This window comes from Onychomys torridus, chromosome 2, assembly GCF_903995425.1.
Source record: "Onychomys torridus chromosome 2, mOncTor1.1, whole genome shotgun sequence".
Classification (NCBI taxonomy): Eukaryota; Metazoa; Chordata; class Mammalia; order Rodentia; family Cricetidae; genus Onychomys; species Onychomys torridus.
In genome coordinates this window covers 23,112,161-23,133,570 of record NC_050444.1, presented here as the reverse complement: position 1 = coordinate 23,133,570, position 21,410 = coordinate 23,112,161, and the positions used below count along the sequence as shown (strand labels likewise).

At 35.5% G+C, this 21,410-nt stretch overlaps 1 protein-coding gene across 11 annotated transcripts in view; it reads left to right on the top strand.

Annotated features, from left to right (window-relative positions):
- Positions 1–21,410, top strand: part of Ralyl (RALY RNA binding protein like) — a 669,774-nt gene that overhangs the window by 496,493 nt on the left and 151,871 nt on the right. For 10 of the 11 annotated variants that reach the window (XM_036177971.1, XM_036177968.1, XM_036177966.1 and 7 more), the window contains one exon: positions 13,933–14,008. In XM_036177971.1, coding sequence (XP_036033864.1) covers positions 13,933–14,008 — 76 coding nt within the window. Of the gene's footprint in view, positions 1–3,887; positions 3,931–13,932; positions 14,009–21,410 lie in introns of those variants that run through there. The other variant, XM_036177970.1, reaches the window with a different exon arrangement.

Genomic DNA, 21,410 nt, shown 5'->3' with positions numbered 1-21,410 from the left:
AGCCCATGCTTTTAATTTTGGCACCCAGGAGGCAGAGGTAGGTAGATCTCTCTGAGTTTTAATCCAACATGGTCTATACAGGAATTCCAGACCAACCAGACAATACTCTGTCTCAAAAACAAACACACAAACAGAAATCTTCATATAGTATATGAAACAAGTAATCAAAATTAAAATACACTCAATTGCTGCACTGTGAATATTAAAATAATCTGTCAATGTTCTGTTAATATTGCCTTAAAATTAAAAGGAAAATATTTTAATAATCTTTAGTTATAATTTATAGAATTAGTGACTTGCAAAAGTTATTGATTTGATAATTTATTTTCAAAACTATGCAATTTTAATAATTTTAATTAAAAAGCATTTTTCCAAGAAAATATTCAATTTAGAGGCAAAATCTCAAAGAACTTCCTGCTTCTAACCTTGTTCATTACTCAGCTGTGTTGCTATAGAAGCTCATATAATACACTAATATTCTCTGATTAACATATTCACAAGCTCAACAACTACTTTGCCCCATATCCAAACCAAATATTATTAGAGGTAGGTACTGGTGATATATATGTGTGTGTGTGTGTGTGTGTGTGTGTGTGTGTGTGTGTGTGTGTGTGTGGTGTGAATAAATCAAAGATCTCTGTCCTCCCTTGGGCAGGAAGCAGATGCCATAACAATAAACAAAAGACAGTAAATATAACATCTGACCATGCTTTAGGAGGAGGTAAATGCATTGAATTATAAGAATTAAATCAGGAGGTTGAGTAAAGAGTTGGCAGAACTAACAGCTGGTACTAATATGCAGTGAGGAAATAACAGCAATAGAGCAGTGAATGATAAAGGGATTGATTCATGGATGATCAAGGGTGAGACTGAGCCAGTGGAGAGACTAATGCTAAAAACATAGTGAAGAGCATATTCTATGATCTTCTATCAGTTTATTGCAGCTACAAAAATATGGAAATGATGGTAAGATAAAAGAAGTAGATAAACATGTGGTATGGATGCAGACAGGAGCATACTGAGTGAGATCTCCATATTTGTTTCAGCAGCAGCTTAGGGAATGTTATTTGACTGAATCTTACATGACCTTATCCTTATGTTAGCTTGGCTCTTTATTTTGAGACATATTGTGTCCATTGCTCTCCTACTTTGAGGGAATATTAGTATTCCTTTCCCTCTTGGCTCTATCTTTCAGGTTTATATTCTCAGTCTAAAGGACTCTTTAAAGTCTAGCTCGTCATCTCCTGACCTTCTGAATAAGAGTTGTCAGTTTAAGATTGTAATCCCAAAATTTGGGACAAAGAGGCAAGAAGACCTGAAACTAAAGGAGAATCTGAAATACATGGAATCCTGTCTCAAACTATGAATTAATTGATTATTTAAGGTTTAATTCAATGATTTTTTGGTTTACACAATCTCATTAACAGGTTTAAAATGATCTATTCTAAAATGGAAAATTGCAAAATAACTATTAAATTGCCAATAGATTATAGATAATATTATAGACAATGTATGTTTTAAATTAAAATGATGCTTCTTCTTCTACAGAAATAATGTTTAAGTAAGAGTTCACAATATTGATAAATACTTCTTTTTAGTAATATCTTATGCAACCAGTATATTATTTCTCAACTCCTTTAAAGCAAAACCAATAGCAAGGGCCACAGTACAAAGTCCTTGCACATTTTTGTGCCTGTTTGAAATACCATCAGTATTAAATGACAAATACACAGCAGTAACTGTTACAACCTTCAAAATGGGATGAAGCTGACATTATTATATCCTAATGCTTTAGTTTAAAAAATGTCCATAAAAAGCTTTATTTTTTTCTTCTCAGAATTCTGAATATTTATCATTGCAAAATGTTTTAAAATTTTAGACTTTAACTAAAACTTGGGTGGGACTGTTGAGACAGGCAGAATAAAAAGAAAACCCATCTTCTGAACATAGGGTTGTCAGTGCACTCATGTACTCACTTTACAAGATGTGGGTCCTCAGCATCGCATTACAGGTGGGAGAGGGGTCGTCAGAACCCACCTCTCCCTAGGAAGGTAACACTGACAATCAAACGTTGGGGAAAGAGTGCCACTCTCCAGTAGTTTAGCCATGCATGAGTTGCGCATGTTCAAGTGAATGATTTCCCATATGATCTAGGGAACGAGACTGTATTAAATTCCGGGGGCTGCACACAAAGAGCACACATGATCGGAGGGGATTGTTGGGAGGAAGGCCTCTAATACCGAGGGAGAGGAAGACAGAGGGAACGAGAAGAAAACGCAACACAAATTCTTTACATAAGTGAAGGAAATTGTCAAACAACTACAAATTTAAAAAAAAAAAAAAAAAAAGAGAGTAACTGAAGGCAAAGAATACGTGCCATATTCCAGAGCTTCACGTTCTGACATGTGTATTTCAGTCCCCTAGTATTCTGTCAAAACCCAGATTATGATTGATTTTGACTGGCATAGAAGCTGGATGCCGCACTTCCGACAGGCTTTTACATAACAAAGATGGCGCATGTTTGGTCAGTGCCCTGTCAGGGTTGTGTACTACTCTGCAGTACATATAATTAGCTCCTAATGCTGACTTAGTATTTCATTTGTAAATAATAAAATGCCCAACACAACAATTGCAGTGCTATAAATAGTTAATTAGAGCCAAAATAAGAACCTAATGGGAAAAATACATATGTACACATATGAAATAAAACATGAATGGTGAGAAGAAAACAAACATTCACATTGAGCTTTCGGTTTTATTAGTGTGAAAATGTGAATGCTGTCAAGTAAATCAATATTTTTATTGAATTTAATTTAAATGGTTATTTTTATAGCTGAAAACAAATAGTTGTAATGAATGTACTGAAATCAGTGCTACTAAATGAACCTGATGAATATAAGACAAGATTAGGATTGTTACTTTAAGACAGGTTCTCTCTGGGTGTCATTACACTGAGCTCATAAACAAATTGGTTTTTAGCCATATAGTTATACTCTTAAATCACTCAGAATATATATATTATCTTCATTATCGTTTCTCAATACACTCCCTTGCCCAGGGAAACCCCTTTTTCTTCCCAACAATCCCCCTCCTACTTTGATGGTTTACTTATTTGTTAGTATGGTTGTTTGGACGTGTGTGTGTGTGTGTGTGAATGAATGTGTGTATGTGAGCATGTGTGTGTGTGTAGTGTGTAATACAAGTATGTACATATGTTTGTGTATGTGTGTGTGGGTGAGTATATCTATGTAAGTGTGCGTTTATGTGTTTGTGCACTACTGAGTTTAATTTTGCTTGTTTTCATGAGCATAGATGATGGGTCTTTTACTGAAACATAAGAAATCTATGGGTAGCTATACCACTAAGAAAATCACCCCCTATTCTTCCAGCAGCCAATAAATGCCAATAGTCTGTCAGTAGTGGTGAACCCCGTGAGCCCTTATCCATTCATGGTGAAACAATATTGTTTTACCACACTTGTGCAGATCTCCAGCAGATTACCACAGGTGCTGTGAGGTCAAAGTCCTGAGCATATTCAGAGTACCACTAGAAAATATTTATCTAAATTTTGTGGTTGGTTAACTTGGTTTTGGAGAATTAATCTCAATTAAAAATGTCATCCTTAGTTTCAGACTCTGTAGAAATAAAGATGTTCATGGAATTTAAAATAATTCTTCTGGAAAATTACCTATGAAATTAAAATACAAAATGATAGGAAAATAGCTACCCAAATTGCATTTCTTAGTAATTAAACATGCTCTACTTTTGTAATTATGACCATTTGGTGTTTGCTTTATAGCTTTAGATCAGAAGACCAATTGATTAAACTCATGCCAAAGTCCCACAGTTTCAAGTTTCATGTCATCAATGTTTTTAGACAAATAGAAGACAAATTTGATACATGGAGCTTTGATGGAAATGCAGATCAAGGTAAAGAAATGGGAGAAACTTGTATCCTCTACTTGTTTAGTGGACCAGACTTTCTCACAGTTAGGAGCTATGGTTCTGTGAAAAACCAAGTTTAGAATTGGCATTCTCAATGAAATCATATCATGGGCCAAGAAGGGACCCTGCAGCACATTTTTATTTAGAGAATAAAGCATGGCACTCAGGGAATGTGATGTAGACATCTTCACTATGAGTCATCATTTGTGTAAGGTAACAAATGGTTCTTTACCACCCTGTGCCACCCTCATGAGGGCATAAATTGACCTCATGTTTCCCCCAGCTCACAGTTTTCTGTATTCAACAGTTATTTGACCAAAGAAAAAGAATGACTGATTATATATTTTTAATTCTTCATATGGAAGTTACATTTTAAATGTCTCAGTGGGGGTTGGACACCCCATGGTCACTTATTCTCTGCATTTTGAGCAATTGTGGATCTCTGCAATTGCTTCCATCTGCTACAAGAAGAACCTTCTTGTAAAGAGGTGAAACTTACATTTATCTACAGATATAAAGGTAATATTTATAACCCCATTAGGAATTATATTGGTTCAGGAAAATAATTGACAGTGATGGGTTCTTCTCCAGGCTTGGGACCTCACCAGCCAGAGGTTCTCAATTAAGTTGACAGTAAAAGTTACGAAGCTCCTCCTACCGCGTGGAACTGAAGTCCAAGAAGGCATCACTTGGTGAACTGAGATTAAAGTGCCATTGTTGCCCCACTGTGGTGTCTTGCAAAGCCTGTCATTGTGCTTCATAGGCTATACAACTGCGTAGGACTGTTCATTGCTTTTCTTTCACGGAAGCTTGCAAAGCACCCCTGGTTTTTAGGGAACAAGCTTCCAGATCATTTCCAGCTCAGTTCCTTCAAATCTGGTGCCCACAGTTCTTGGTGTCTTCTGCAACAGAAACTTACCTTGAAATTCTGTAAAGCAACCATAGGCAACAGCAATGGCCTATATTGGTTTGAGTATCTCATTTCCCCGTAAAGAATAATAACTTGAAGGAAGATTCCCTATGCCTTGGCCCTGGGGTTTCTGTCAGATAGTCGTGGTTCTTGGGGAAAACATTATCATCTCCTCTCTCCAACAACCCCACCATATAATTGATGTAAATACTGTACTCGTGTATGCAATTATAAAAAAATTAAAGACAAATTCTTAATGTAAAATCTAGAAAAATATAGCAACTACCAAAGGGCTGGATGCATGTACTTTTTTAGTGTTTTTGTTTTTTTCACTGTATCTTGTGGAAAAATCAGTTTGAATCTCAGTAAGTGAAACGTAAGGCTCAGACTTAGAAGGTTTGATGAGGGAGAAGTTCCAGTTTCCACTAGCATTTGTCCTTGCGGACAGACCCCGAAGAACAGAGCATGCTCTGGTAACAAATGGGCGTCTGGCCAGCCAGTGATCTTTACATTAGCATTCTAATACCCAGAGGCCAATGCGCCATAGTGCTGTGTCAGAACTAATTTATGAAACTAGGTCCACAGGCTCATTAAAGTGGTCACAATTCAGTGGCTGCCCAGTAAAATTAGACTACAGTTTCACTCTCATAACAGTGCATATTTTAACATACTATTAAGGACATATTTCAGATATGAAAACTAGCTTTGATTCTGGGAATGGAAAAACAAGATTAGGAAGCCATTTACTTTTGCAATATAAAATTGTTTTTACTCTCAGCTTTTGTCTCAAAATGCTTGGCATTATGAAACACAGGATACCCGTGCTTAGCATTTGCAAAAACAGTGCATTTTTTTTCCCTGTGAGTAACAATCATTTCTGTGCAGCTCAAGGGAACCTTGGGGTCATTAACTCATCTGGCTAGTAAATCTCAGGCAGCACTCTGGGGAGTCCAGAGTGCTTCTCATGGAGGTGCTGCCCATGTCTCCCCAAAGCTCTCCTTAACCACATGGCCACCCACCCCATAGCACCAGTCTCCTTCAACTCAGAACACATTACTGCGCAGGCTGCTTTCCACAGGAAACTGGGCACCAATGGTCTAGAAAGTGTGACTTCCAAAATCTGGAAGAGCAATGAGATACAAGGAGAAAACGGTAATTCTGTAGGTCTAGTGCAGTCCCTTTCAGGGCTAACCCTAAGATAGTGATCTCTCCTTGCAGGCATGCGGTGTGTCCTTTTCTGATAGTTGGATGCTTTGAACATGGGGTATGCTAGGTAATAAAAATGCTTATAGTAAGCACAGCTAATGGAATTGATATCTCAGTATCTAAAACATCTATATGTCTAAAAGGAAAATGATCATTCCTACTCTATTGATTTCACAGTGTTCTTGGGATCTGAACTAATAATGCCTGAAAAGAAGGGCTTTTTAGTCATACAGGCTTATAGTTGGATACTATATGGTTATATGCTTTCCTTTGTCAAACATAGAGAGTTTTCTTTATCTCCTGAGTTTTCATTTAACTGAATAGTAATGTGTCCTTAAATCTTCTAAATGTGAAAAACGAAATACCATGAATGACTACTCTTGGCAGTGTATATGCCATAGCTGAATTATTGAGATATCTATTTAACCCTAGGAAAGAAGAGGGAAATAACTCGCAGAATAAAGATCTCTTTTTTAAGTAACTTCTCAGTAAAACATTGTTGCTAATTTAGAAGGCAGCGTTGTCAATTTAATATTCTATTATACTAGATATGGTGCCTATACCAAGGTTAAATATAGAGAAAGTGGTGTGGGACAGTGGGAATTGTTAGTTTACCGTGTTAGTCATATATATGATTTAGAAGATTACATTAATCTTAAAATCAAAATGTTTCAAACTGAATCCCTGGCAATTAAGTAAGTATTATCTTACAAACCAGGAATGTGAAGGAGCTGTGTTACAGTAAAAATGAACAAGTGTACTGTTCAAAACTGTTCTAGATCTTTATGTGTGCATCAGAACATTTGAGTTAAAGATGTGTGAAATAAACAATTTAGCACTTCTCTAACCTATTTTAAATTGACTAATAAATTTGGCAACCTAAATAATTGCATCATCAAACATAATTCAAGTCACTATCACTTTAGTAAATGTGTTGAAATAGCTTGCTTAAAACTGTATGCTCCACACAAGACATGTCTTCTGGCCTGTATATTTTCTAGTAACAATAAAATCACTGAGCATTAATTGGGCAACACCCTGCAGGTACTGAAGAACAAAGTTGGGTGAAATGATGACAGCTCTTCAGAAGTTCAGGGTCAAAGGGCACAAACAGTAGGCATTGAATGTGAACTGTGTGATAAAGCTAAATCCATGCCCAGAGGGAGAAATCATGTATTTGTTGGGTATGCTATTAGAGATCTTTCTCATTTTCAGTCTTTTGAAGTAATGGAGAAGTGGTAGGAGTTTTTTGTTCGTTTGTTTGATTGTTTTTTCTACTAAAGATTTTAGAATGAATGTATCTTCCTGTTCTGCCTTTTGTTTCAGAGAAAGACACTTCAGAATAAAACCCGTCTTGCTTGCCTCAAGACAAACTAGTTTCAACTCATGGACTCTTTTTAGTTTTATAATTTTATCTCTATTTTTGCCATGGTATCATGGTTTTGCTAATTAAGTTGAAATAAAGTGGAATTTTGAGAATAGTTAATCTGTGGTGCTGTTTAGCTCACTGTGGAAGGTATAGTTGCAACTAGTCCATTAGGAGATTTTTAAGTAGTTTGAGTCTGAGGCTTAATAAATAAAATTTTTGGAGTATAGCTTCACTTCATCAGTTTTCTCATGTTAATTTGAACTAATAAAACCAATAATTAAATACAAATTACATTTAAATAGGCCACATCTACTCTGACAGGTACTTAGTAAATGCTTGTAAAGTTTCATCTTATGACAAAAGTTGATAAAACCCCATTTTCAGGTGAGGATGAGCTATCTCTTCATTTCCTAAAAAGAAGAAATTGATTTCCCTTCTGATTCCTCTCTCTGGAGAGGGATGGAGGGAGAAGATATCAGCAAGAGTGTGTACAGAGCACCCAAACTAGCCTCATCAACACACACACAAAGGTTAACTGATTTTACCAGTAATTTTCAGAAGAATGTAATTTTAATAGTTAGAAAATCAGGTTCTGCAACCCAATAATTATTATTTACAACTTATACTCAATGACCAGAAGCTGGAATGGGAATTGTGGGATATACCCAAACAATTTCCTGGTGATTTTTAACCATGTATCCTTTTTAAAAGAGAATTATAATAAATGTTTTTTAATATAAAATCAAAAACTTACAGGAAACATTATGTGAGGTTTTATTTTTGCAGGTTTTTTAAAGTGTACGTGTGACTCAAATGTGTGCTCTAAAACATGAACTCTGTAGATGACAATGTCTCATTGTTAAGATGTTAGACCAGACATACTAAAAAATCCTAAATACTAGTAAGAAGAATCTATAACTCAGGAGCCTAAGAAATGGCCTTTTATATTTTTCTATATTTAGATGTTTAACTCTAAAGTCCCTAGCTTATGAGAGTAGGTACAATTGAAGTTTTATCAGCCTCCCTCATACCCTGCCTGTGTTTAACTTGCACATTGCTAGAGCAAACATAGGGTCTCTGCGAAAATGCCAGGATGCCATTTACTCTTCTGTATGGTCCCTTTCAGAACAATAGTTCTTGATGCATCAGAATTTGATCTTTAGCTTCCAACAAAGCTTGATTGTTCTCATAACATCATTAAATCTTCTAACTCTACAGGTCATTTCAAGGAAAGATTAGTTTATTTATGTTCTGCCAAGGCTTAATCTGCATAATGATTAACAGAGATGTTGGTCTCCATCCAGTAAACCCAAACTTTGGGTGAGTGTCAATAGAGCACAGCAGAAATACATATATTGTATTTAAATATAAGGTTTATACATTTGGAGGAAAATTCTGTATTTAAGGACTATTGTGTGCTAAGAAGAAACTAAGGACTTATATGCACTTTTATAATTTTTAAATTTATTATTTTATTCTTTTATGAGTATGGATGCTTTGTAAGCACATTGTATGCACATCATGTGTGTGCTTGTTGCTCATATAAGTAAGAAGAGGGAATAAGATCCCCAGGTACTGAAGTTACAGATGTTTATGAGCGGCCATATGGATACAAGGAAATAAACCTGAGACCTCTGCAAAACCAACAAATGCTCTTAGCTATTGAGCCAACTATTTAGGACCTCATATCCATTTTAATACATTTGATGGGAAGCTGATAATGTCTGGAAATACATTAGCAGCTTGTCATGAAAGGCTTCCTCTGGTTTTACTATGTTGTCAACACTTAAGTGTATTTTCACAACCACTGACAATACATTATGAAAAAATTCAAGGATACCGACAATATTTTTCATTGGCAGACATAGTTTTATTCACTTATTAAGATAATTTTATGTTTTTACTTTATAGGTCATGATATCTAAAATAGAAAGATACAATGAATATCATTATATTTTCACAAACAAGCAGCTTCTGCCATCATTACAATTTTTCATTTATATTTTTTCCAACTGTAGCACATAGGGACATTTATAAACAGCCTTAACACTCACAGTGCCTTCTCTTATATCACACAGGACTCATTTGATTTAGTCTCATCTGAGAACCATATATTAGAGTCAATTCAAATCAAATTTGAAGTTTTAACTGTGATTACTTTTTTATTTTGTTTTTGTTTTTTGGTTTTTGATTTTTGGTTTTGTTTTGTTTTGTTTTTTTGGTTTTTTGGGGTTTTTTTTGTTTGTTTGTTTTGGAGCTGAGGACCGAACCCAGGGCCTTGCGCTTGCTAGGCAAGTGCTCTACCACTGAGCTAAATCCCCAACCCAATTTCTAATGGTTTCCTCATACTCAATAATCCATTCCAAATGTATTGTCCCCTTCCCACCATCTGTACACTAGCTCCCAACCTGTCATTAATCCAGTGTTCACTAAACTCTGATGGTTCTAAATCAGGTGTGCAAGAACACAGATATTGTCATTGTTATGCTCAAGTTTTTAATTATTACTTATTCACTACCCACTATAAAATACATAAAGTATTTGTTGAAAAGAATAATACTGGGATGTTAATCCATGTTGTCTCTATCAGTGCTCTATAATTTGACCTCAAAGTTCTTCATGTCCTCCCAAATTTATGTTTTTAGAGGTAATTCTCTGAAGAATTCGTTGTTTACCTCTACATTCTTTCTGTTAATCGAATTACATACAATTTGTTCCTAAGTAATCCTTCAACTTGCACCTTAATTTAAATAAAAGACTTGTATTGTCAGTGACATTAATTCTGCTCAGGGTTCTGACTCTAGGTCTCATCAATAGAGCTATCTTGTTGCCTGTAGCTCCGATTCTCTCCACTCCTCTTCATTTTGCTCTATTAGATTATGGGTTTTCTAAAAGTGCACAAAGTGTTTGTCTTAATACTCTTTCTTAAGTCGTATGTTACACATATGCAATAATTTCCTTTTTCTTTTCTTTTTTTTGTTTTTTGATTTTTTGTTTTTGAGATAGGGTTTCTCTTTGTAGCTTTGCGCCTTTTCCTAGAACTCACTTGGTAGCCCAGGCTGGCCTTGAACTCACAGAGACCCACCTGCCTCTGCTTCCCAAGTGCTGGGATTAAAGGCATGCGCCACCAACGCCCAGCAATTTCCTTTTCCTTGATTTATTTTATTTTTTTTTTCATTTTTTCTTTATTAAGAAGTAATTTCTTTAGCAGCACAGTCCTCACATGATTAAATTTTATTTATTTATTTCATTTGTTTCCCCTCCCTCCTCTCTTCCCTTTCCCTCTCCCCATCTTGCATTGACTATCCCCACCCCATCCACTCCTCTTCTGTCTCCCTTCAGAAAGGGGCAGGCCTTCCATGGGAGTCAACAAAGCATAGCATATCAAGATGAGGCAGGACCAAGCTCATCCCCCTGCATCAAGGATGGGCAAAGCATCCTAGCTCGGGGAATAGATTGCTAAAAGCCAGCTCAAGCACCAAGGATATGTCCTGATCCCTCTACTAGGAGCCGCACAAACAGACCAAGCTACATAACTATCACAAATATGCAATGGCCCTAGGTCAGTTCCATGCAGGATCCCTAGCTCTTGGTCCAGAGTCTGTGAGCTTCCACAAGCTTGGGTCAGCTGTCTTGGTGGGTTTCCTCATCATGACTTTGATTCCCCTGGCTCATATAGTCCCTCCTCCCTCTCTTCAACGGGATATCTGGAGCTTGGCCCAGTGCTTGGCTATGAATCTTTGCATCTGCTTCCATAACTGATGACTCAATTTTAAACACTATACTTTATTTAAAACTGCAAAATTATTTCCAAGGTAGTTTCACTATTTTATACCAATACCTATACTGTATATGTGGTCCACTTGCTCCAAAACCTGGTCTATACTTGATATTATCTGTCTATAAAATGTGAACCCAATGACTCATATTAACTTAGATCTCCAATTACTGATGAAAATGAGAAATTTTTATTTGTTTATCGCATTTTTCTTCTATAAAGTTGTTACTAGTTATTTTTGTCAATTTTTTTTTCTATTTTATTTGTTTATTTGGGTCAAGATACAGGTCTACTTGTTGAATGTCAATAAAGTACCCTTTTAAATAAGTCTTAATTAAAAGAAAAACATTTATTGTAGCAGGAGTCTTAGAGGGTCTTATTAATAAAATCAAACGTGAAGCCAGGTATTGGGGTGAATGCTGGAAGGTCAGAGAAGCAGAACAAGCCACAGCTTCCTCACCTTGCCAATTTCTCATATGATCCTGTTTTCTCAGACTAGATGCCTCTCAGCTGAACTGCGATGCTCAAAAGCCTAAAAGCTTAACCAGCCAAATGTTTATCCAGCTTAGTTTCTGATTTTCACGCCTTATATATCTTTCTGCTTTCTGCCTTTACTCCCTGGGATTAAAGGCATGTGTCACCATGCCTGACTGTTTTCAATGTGGACTTGAACTCACAGAGATCCAGAGGGATTTCTGCCTCTGGAATGCTAGGGTTAAAGGCATGTGCTACCACTGCCTATCCTCTATGTTTAATATTGTGGCTGTTCTGTACTCTGATCCCAGATAAGTTTATTAGAATTCACAATATTTTGGGGAACACAATACCACCACACATTTATACATGGAAAATTACATTGAAAATGTATTTTTACATGTTTATGTTACCTATTTAATTATGTTTATATATGGACATATTTTATAAGCAGGTTCAATTTAATAACTCCAGGCTTTCATAACTCAATTATTTCTTTATTATTTTACCTACTATTTAGTACAATACTGTCCTTTAGTAAGATTCAGTGTCTTTTCTTTAATTTTTAATCTGTATAGTTGAATACTATAATTGTTTTTGGGACACTTACTGAATGAGTAAATGATTTTCATAAGTATGTTAAAAAACTATTTACATTTTTGTTCCCTACACGCAAATAAGATGATTATTTTAATCTGTTGCCTATTTTTTTTGTCAAATTTATTTTTTGGTGTTTTGACTCATTTTCCTATGATGAAGATGATATATTTATATACACAAGAAAAAATCCTTTATCAAGGACTTTTTGTTCTTTCTGTGGCCTTTATGTGACTTTTGATGAGGAATAATTCCTAATAATGTAACATAATTCATAAATGTTATCTTTTAAGCCTAGTGTTATTTTTACATCTTGATTAAGATCATCATTCCATATTTTGAGCTTATAAATGAATTCTCATTTCCTTATCTCTTAAATTTTACATATTTTATATTTTTATTTAAAGATTAGGTTTTTTACTACTAGGAAGTATGAATTCAACTTTATGATTAGCCTTTTCATACCTAATTATTATAATACTATTCATTAAAAAGTCTATTATGGTGAAAGATTATAGTAAACACTGGAACATGATAAAGGGGTACCATAAATTTAAGGACATGCTGAGCTCAGAAGACTCTCTTTAAAGCCTAACTTTCTAATTTCTTAAAAACTTAACATGTCTTTTAAGCACAGGACTGGCAATTGTATGCATGCACTATTACATTTTCAGACATCTTGTCAGTCTCAGACTCTTGGTGACATTTTCAGTTCATGAAGTCAAGATGTGAACCCCCAGAAATATATATCACTAATTGTATGCTGTCAAATTAATTTTATCATTTAATTTCTTCCTCAGTAAATATGATAAGCATTGTGATAACATAATGGTGGAAATTAATAGGAACAGATCTGTATCCCATACAAATATTTATAAAATTGTTGAGATGTCTCAAATAATTTAAGAATCAGAAGGGATCTCACTACTTTTTTATTACACATCTTGATTCTTCTCTCGCTCAACACTTTTTCTACAACACATTATATTCCAATATGTTATATATTTTTATTTGTTTCAATTCTTTCTTAGTATCTACATTTCCCTAGTAGGTTATAAAATCCAGACAAGCAAGGGTCTAATTGTTTTTTTGTATATGACAATTCCCACAGTGTCTCATGTGAAAGAGATGTTTCCATACATTTTACAGAGAATGCATAAGATTTGTGTAAGAAGGAATAAAGAAGTTTCTTAGATGGTAAAACATCTGCTACACAAACATGAAAATCTGGGTCTGCATCCTCAGAACCCACAAGAAAGGACTGAGGAGGTAGGAACATTCGAATCATTCCCAGCACCGGTGCAAAGGGGTCTGTGAAGCTCATTAGCCAGAACACTTTGTCTAATTGATAAACTTCATGTTCAGGAAGAGACCCTGTCTCCAAAAAATAAAAGTGAAATCAAGAGAAAACACACGTGGATCCAGGGTTTCCACATATGTGTACACCTGTATTCCTGTATATGCACTTACATGCACACTAACAAGTACAAGAACCACATAGAAAATGTCACACTTAGACACACAGTAGAAATTTTATTTAATAAATATGGTAAAATGATTTGAATAAGTAAAAAAATAAAACTTCCAAGTTATAATGTTTTTAAATTGTTTATTAGTGCTATTTTAAAAAAAAATGCTCTTTTATATTTTCAGATATTAACATGGCAGGGGAACCCAAACCATACAGACCAAAACCTGGAAACAAGAGGCCACTGTCTGCTCTTTACAGGTATGTAAGAAACACCATCCCACTATATATAAGAAAATTTTGCCATTTTATGAGACAATATGATATACAAGTAATTAACTAATTTAAAACAATCTTTACTCTTAAATTTTATTGGTTAATCACAAACACATACACACACTCACACAGACACACACACCAAGAGGCACAGCAGATGCTTCATATTTTCATATATACTTATATCCCTGCCAATCACAATCTGTGGCTGTACCAAAAAAAAAAAAATGTTTGTGAGAAACAACTTAAAAGAAGACACACTAGAACTCAACCCATGCTTTGAATGTTTCAGTACACAGTTGGCTGGACTGCTCCTGGACTCATCATGAGGCAATTTGCTTTTGAGAAAGGGCAGGGAAGAACAAAGATGCCTACTTTGTGACATACAGGAGACAGGTAACAACACAGCAATCAAAGGACAGTAGATTAAGACATTTATGAAGTCGGCATCCCCATGATCCAATCCCTTCTTAGACACACCACCAGCTAGAAACAATGGTTTCAACACTTGAGCTTTTTAAAGGGTTGTTCATATTCCTACCACAGCCACAATCATTCCATGAGGCTGGACAGATTGTTTCATGGTTTATGAATGCTTGCTGCTCTTTCAGAGAACATGAGTTCTGTTGCCAACACAATCTGTGCTGATGACCATCTCCCACATGCCATGTACTGTGATGTCTGAATGCTACTTGACGTGTTTTTATTTCAGCCCTCTATGATAGATCAAGGACTTGAGGTTACATTTCTACTGATTTGTATCAAGACAGGCCATTAGTATACATGATAACAGTAGTCAAGTCTACATCAGCAGACATGATCCTCCAGTATTCCTCCAATTGTAAATTGGTTCAGCCTATTTTGTTGTGCTGTCTATGATCCTCTCATTATTTTCCCAGAATGACAAATATAGTTCTCTTATCTAGACAACCCAATTACTTTATTGTCTGTCTTAGTTAGGGTTTTATTGATGTGAAGTGACACCATGACCACCACAACTCTTATAAAGGAAAATGTTTAACTGGGACTGCCTTACAGGTTCAGAGGTTTAGTCCATTATCATCATGCAGGAAGCATGGTGGCACACAGACAGACATGGTGCTGGAGAAGGAACAGAGAGTTCTACATCTGGATCAGCAGGCAGTAGGAAGAGAGGGACTGGGACTGACTAGGCATATGAAACCCCAAAGCCCACCTCCAGCTGCACATTTCCTCCAAGGCAGCACCTATTCCTGCAAGGCCACATGTCCTGATCCTTTCAGATAGTACTTCTCCTTAACCTATGGGGGCCATTTTCATTCAGATCACTACAGTGTTCCAAGGTGGGTGGTTATAATTTTTCACTGTATTTTTTCTCCTGTTTCTATGTCAGTTCATCAGTGCCTATACCTGTATCAAAGTAGATGATATTCAAGCCTTTGATTGCTCTGTATGTGTTATTATTAGCAAATGTAAAATGTGGTTGATCTAAGAAAGAAGACAAAAGTAACTTCATAGAACTTTCAGGTTTTTCTTTGTTTTGTTTTATTATTTTTTAAACAAGCACTATTGGAAAACAAAAGAAAAAGAAAAACTGCTCTGCAGTTGAGCCATACGTCCCACTTCATGTACTTTTGCACTTTCCTTTTTTTAAGTGCTGACTTTGCATCTGTCTCTCTAAAATTCACTTTACTTAGATTTAGCAAATTGTTCCAGGCTATTGAGATCTCTATCATCCAATTTATTGGTACTCTCTCAGATATGTTTCATCATTCCACTGCAAAAGAGCTAAGAAAAGTGTTGAGCAAGGCTTCCTGTTTCACTGATATCACTTGGTTAACAGGAAATTAAGCTATATGTTTTAAGATGGACGATGCTCTGATAACGGATGGTTAAAAGAGCCCTCATGAGAAGGCTCCATGCTATTTTCTTGCCTTTATTCTCTAACTCTAAATATCTCTCAATATTTCTGAACTCATGTCTATGCAGTCTTCTCTCCCAAACTGAAAGAGAAAGATTATAAACAAATATTGTGGAAGGGCCTATGTACACTAAGGATTCCAAGTCTATCCAATAAATATCTAGCCTAGATTTTCAAGCTATTGAGATAAAGAAATATAGCTTATTTATCTTCTTGTTCTAGATGTTTCAATGTACTCAATCTGAAAATAAGTAAATAAAGATATTCAACCTCAATAAAACATTTTATACAAAATAGTAAGCAACAAAAATAAGTGCTGATAATTTGCCAAAAAGTAATTTTCATTGATAGGAAAAGGCAGGGATGAAATCATTACCCAAACACATGGCAGATTTTGCACCTTGCTTGAGGCAACAACTAATAATGCAAATTATTTTCTGATTAGTTTGATTAGTTTCATTTTAAGTGTGCACATATATAGTTGCTGCTAGTACTGAATCCTGAAAGTCATGTATTCAATTATTAATGATGCAAGCTGGCAAGACTTTTTTTCCTTTTTTTCTCTCATCACAGAGTTACAAGTGTCTGTATAATGATGTTAGTGTTCATATTTTCTCTGTTCTGAGATTGTTTTGATTTCCTTATGGAGATGAAAGCTCATGAGAAGACATTAGTGTCTTTCTAACTGTTATTTTTTTTTTTACTACCAAGTTATGTAGTTGTAAATTCAAAAGATGTAGAAAAAGTTGATTTAAATATGCAGCACTCTACACAAGTTACATCACTGAGGAAATGTTCATTTGTCCTGTTTTCATCTATTTAAGTAAATGGAAGTTGAAGTGTGTGGAAATTTACAGACAATTATAAAGAGAACAGAACGGAATGAAAGCTCAGCTGAGAACCTCTTTTACTTATCCTCTCGTTCTTACGTAAGTTTAACAGTACTTTACTTTTATAGGGAAAATATTTCCACAGTGATTATTCATCTATTCAACACACAACTCCTGCAGGCTGAAATCATATGCTTTGCTACATAAATAAGGAATCTAAGTTTCAAAGACAATAATACTTTTTTTTCAATGCAAGGTAGCAGGATTATTAGCTGAACTCTGGTCCTCAGCTTCTAAGTCTGGGGACTTTGTCACTAGAACACAGCTTCTCACTTTCCTTACCTGCTAGCTCCTGAAAAAAAAAAAAAAAAAAAAAAAAAAACAGGAAATACACAGCACAGCCTTTCTAGTCACCAACGCCAGCACTCACTCATACCTGCCTATGAATCCAATGCCAGTAGTTGAAAGAGCAATGACTACATAATGAGAACAGTTGGCATCTACTTGTGCAATTATAAAGATCTTAGCTTCCAGTTATCTAACATGCTGATTTTCATCCTTCTTTCCTCCCTGTCCTTTCTCTTGCTTTCTTCCCTACTGGACATTTGACTCAGGAAACTTTACATTTTACCACTTTACTGTTTCTCTTTCACTGTTTTATTTTATTTTATTTTTAAACAACTTGTTGCCAAATAAGTTGCCAAAGCTGGCCTTGAAATCATGCACATGCAGGTCTTGATTTTCTGATTCTCCTTCCTTAGTCTTCCAACTAGCTGGCTTACAATGCTAATATAATGAGAGCAGGCTAGGATTTTCTTGATCATAAAAGGTTCTGTAGTGGAGGTGAAATCACTTGCTCCATTTGGAAGAGATGTCAGCTTGGAAATGGCACGCTAAGTATTTCCTAATGTTTGAAGTTTTGAGTCTATTTATTTAACTTCCATGAAATAACAGTTCCATTTGTGCATCCATTTACTAACACACATACCTTAATACATCTACAGAACACTTACTTACTATATTTACAGGGGTCAAAAGGACTTCTGTTAGAGAAAATGCAAAACCACAGAATGAAAAGAAAACACAATGGGGTAAAAGTGTGTTGTGTATATATTTAAAGTAAGTTTTTCATTTCCTCTACGGCTTTAAACTGATGTGTCTCAGTGACTACCCTCTGTCTGGGCCTGGGCCTGATACATGATAAAACCTTCTTCACCCCCATCTACTTTGTCAGTCTGCAACAGTCTGCTTTTCTCTCTAAATACCCACTGACGCAGGTCTGTGCTTTGTATCTTATTTTCAGAGGATTTTTCAATTTAGCCATATAACTTTCATTAATAGCTACTGTATGTTTAATTTACATGGTATATGTGGTAGATAGAAAAATACACTATAATGTGACTTAAAATAATCTCGCTATATTATGCACAAATTAGATGTAGAAATAGATGAGGACAACTATGATGCCTACAGGCACTCCAGGAAGAAGATAAATGAGAGCATTACTGAGTCTGCCTATGTAGAAGGAAGTGAACTCTCGGGAAGTTATAGGGAGAAGAGGATGCTTGAGCTGGTTATAAACAAAAATACAAAAATAAAGGCATGATAAGCAAAGAAACCATGCAAGAGTTGAAGCATGGGGGACACAAAAGAGCATGCTATAGTGAGAGCTGATATGGTTAACTTGGAGGACAACAAGAATATTATGTTGGTGGGGGCCCTAAATACCTCTACACATTATATCAATATTATACTTTTATTTTTCTGACAATGAGGAATCATTTGGCTATGTGACTGAGGAAGTGAGGTGTGAGGGAGGGAGGTGTGAGCTTAGGCAAACAGGGAATGATCATAGGAGTGAAACAGAAGAAACAGGAAAGACAAGATAAGCACTAAAAGCTCAAACGTAAAGTCGGTAGAAAGGAGAAAAAATAAATGATTCCAATACTGAACATGAATTCATAAAGACAGGCAATTCATTAAAACAGCCCTTGCAATAAAAAATGTCTCCCATTAGAGTCCATTTGTAAATGAAACATAATTAATCATTTCTGAATATTTCATAAATATTGGACCTAGTCCTAATCATGAATAGCTCATGCATTCTGCAGGGAAAATACTGTAATATTTAATAAATTGCTGCTTCAAATGTTCTATGTGCATTGCAAACTGTCTGTGGTGCTCTGAAATTATTATTCTCCCCTAGGAAGTACATTTTCCAGCATGCTAAGTTCCGATTAATGCTAAATAATTGGTAAATGACAATTGTTATTTGAACATTTTGCTTCTGTTTATAAAGCAGACAGGACTTTCCTCTCTTGCTTGGGTAAAAATAACAAATATACTAAAGAACAAATGAATGTTCATCAGAGATAAACAAATGCAGGTTTTCAGTCAAGTAATGGCAGCCTTCTGAGTTACAGAGAACACAGATTGAAGTGGTGGGTGGATGGATGGATGGATGGATGGATGGATGGATGGATGGATGGATGGATGGATAGTACATAAAATCTCATCTCATTAATTTCACAGAGGTTACTGAGTACCATTTTCAAATATTGTGGGCATCACACAGGTCCTTTTGTACCCAAGAAGACCTTAGTAGTTAAGTCACCATGAAGAAAAATTCAAGACCTTTTAAGATTGGAAAATGATAGTCTTTAGATACATTACATAATCATCTTTTTCAGGCCATCCTTTTTGGTGCTGGAAGTCATGAATGTAGGGTAAGTTATTTTGAAAGACAAAATCAGAGCTTGTCTAAGGAAAGTAACTATAATAAAGTACCAATCGTAATCTATTTTTTACTCTATTGACATGAATTCTGTGATCTTTTATAATGGTTCTAGAAGATCTCAAGGAAAGAAACCTCCAGTAGTCACAGAATGCCTTCCAGGACTTTGACAGTAGAAATTAAAATTCTGGAAGTTAAGTTCTCATTCACTGCAAACCCAAAATTAGTATGGAAGAAAGTTGTCCTGGTCATTTCTACTTTGTTGGCCTCCTCAGTGTGCTGAGTAAACAATGTAGCTTTTGGTTGTTGTATTTATTTTCTGTCTCCTTTGAGGGTGCCAACAAATAATTTGCAAGTTTAATATTCTCTTTGTGAATCCCATCAGCTCTGGAAAAGGCTCTGTTCCATTCCAATTTTTTTCCTTTTTGCTGAGGTGAAACTACCTGAAAAGCAGCTTCTTTACTTCCATAGTGGAGTATGAGTGTATGAGGGAATTACTTTTCCCAGTCCCTACATGGGTACATCATATCCTGTTAAACTAGACAGCAACCAACCATTGACTGGCATACCTGGTTTCTTTCAATGGTATATAGTTTTTTTTTTCCCTGTATCTGTGCAGAAATTGCAGTAATATTGCTCCTATTCCACTCCTCTAATCAGGGTGAATTCTCTCAAACTAAGGTTCTAAATGAATGTTGCCACACTTTTGTATCAGAACAGATTCCAAAAATGCATTTTACTGATAGCTTAAAGCTATGCCAATAGTTGATGTGAATACCTATAGTGTTAGGCAATGGTTCCTCTAACAAATACATTATGAGCAGCAACATGGAATTGACCTCTCATTCCTCAGCTTTTTTAGCCACATGAAGGAAAAAAATAATAGTTTCCTAGAAAAGAATATGCTTGTGAGCCTGATACTTTTATGCAAGTTATAAAATGTTCACTATGATAATTATTATGAGTTTTCAAAGAAAACATCTATAGTAAGTATTATACTATATTTGCTTATAAAACAAATAGGAAAGGATTAAAAAGCTAGTGTACCTGCCTTTTAAACATCTCTAATGTGAATTCAAAACATTAGAAATCAGATTTATTTTATAAAAAGGAAATGTCACTGCAACATAGGAATTGTACTCATCAACATAAACGTGTAAATCACAAGGAAACTAATGGAAACCAATGAGGAAAAGACACTGAACACACAGAAGAGTGGGCAGGAGCTTTAGGCACAAGGCTCTGATCATGGAGGATGCTTGTCCCAAGCCAGAGGTAGAGATCCTGCAATGGGGAAGACAAGAGCTAGAAAGAGTCAAGCAAGTCTATTTTAGCTGAACCATCATCATGGTTAGTTCAATGTGAAAGTGTGGCTAAATTCACAATCGACTAAATCAGTTCATGTGCCATAAAACTTTTCAAAGCAAAAGCATTTTATTAATCTATACTTTATTATGTTTTATAACTATTGTGTTCTTTTGAAAAATTCTTTTATTTTATAAGATTATAATGTAATTGTATCATTTATCCTTTCCCTTTCCTCCTGCCAAACCCTGCCATATAACCTACCTGCTCTTTTCAAACTCATCTTCTGTTTCTTAATTAACTGCTGTTACACGAACGCACACGCGCACGCGCACACACACACACACACACACACACAAATAAATACACCAGTAGAACGAGCTCAGTCTGTAGAATGCTAGTTGTCTGCCATGCTTTTAGAGCTGACCATTTGGTTACCCAAAGCAAAAGGTTGTTTAATGCTTTTGCTTATGTTACATTCCTCACAATTTAATGCTGAGCAAATGTAAGTTACAAAACTTTTCATGTAAAATGTTCAAAGAAATGCTGACACAATACCAATAAAAATAGTTCTGCTTTAGGCAACTTTCTGCTAGGTTAAGGAATGGCCTATATGCC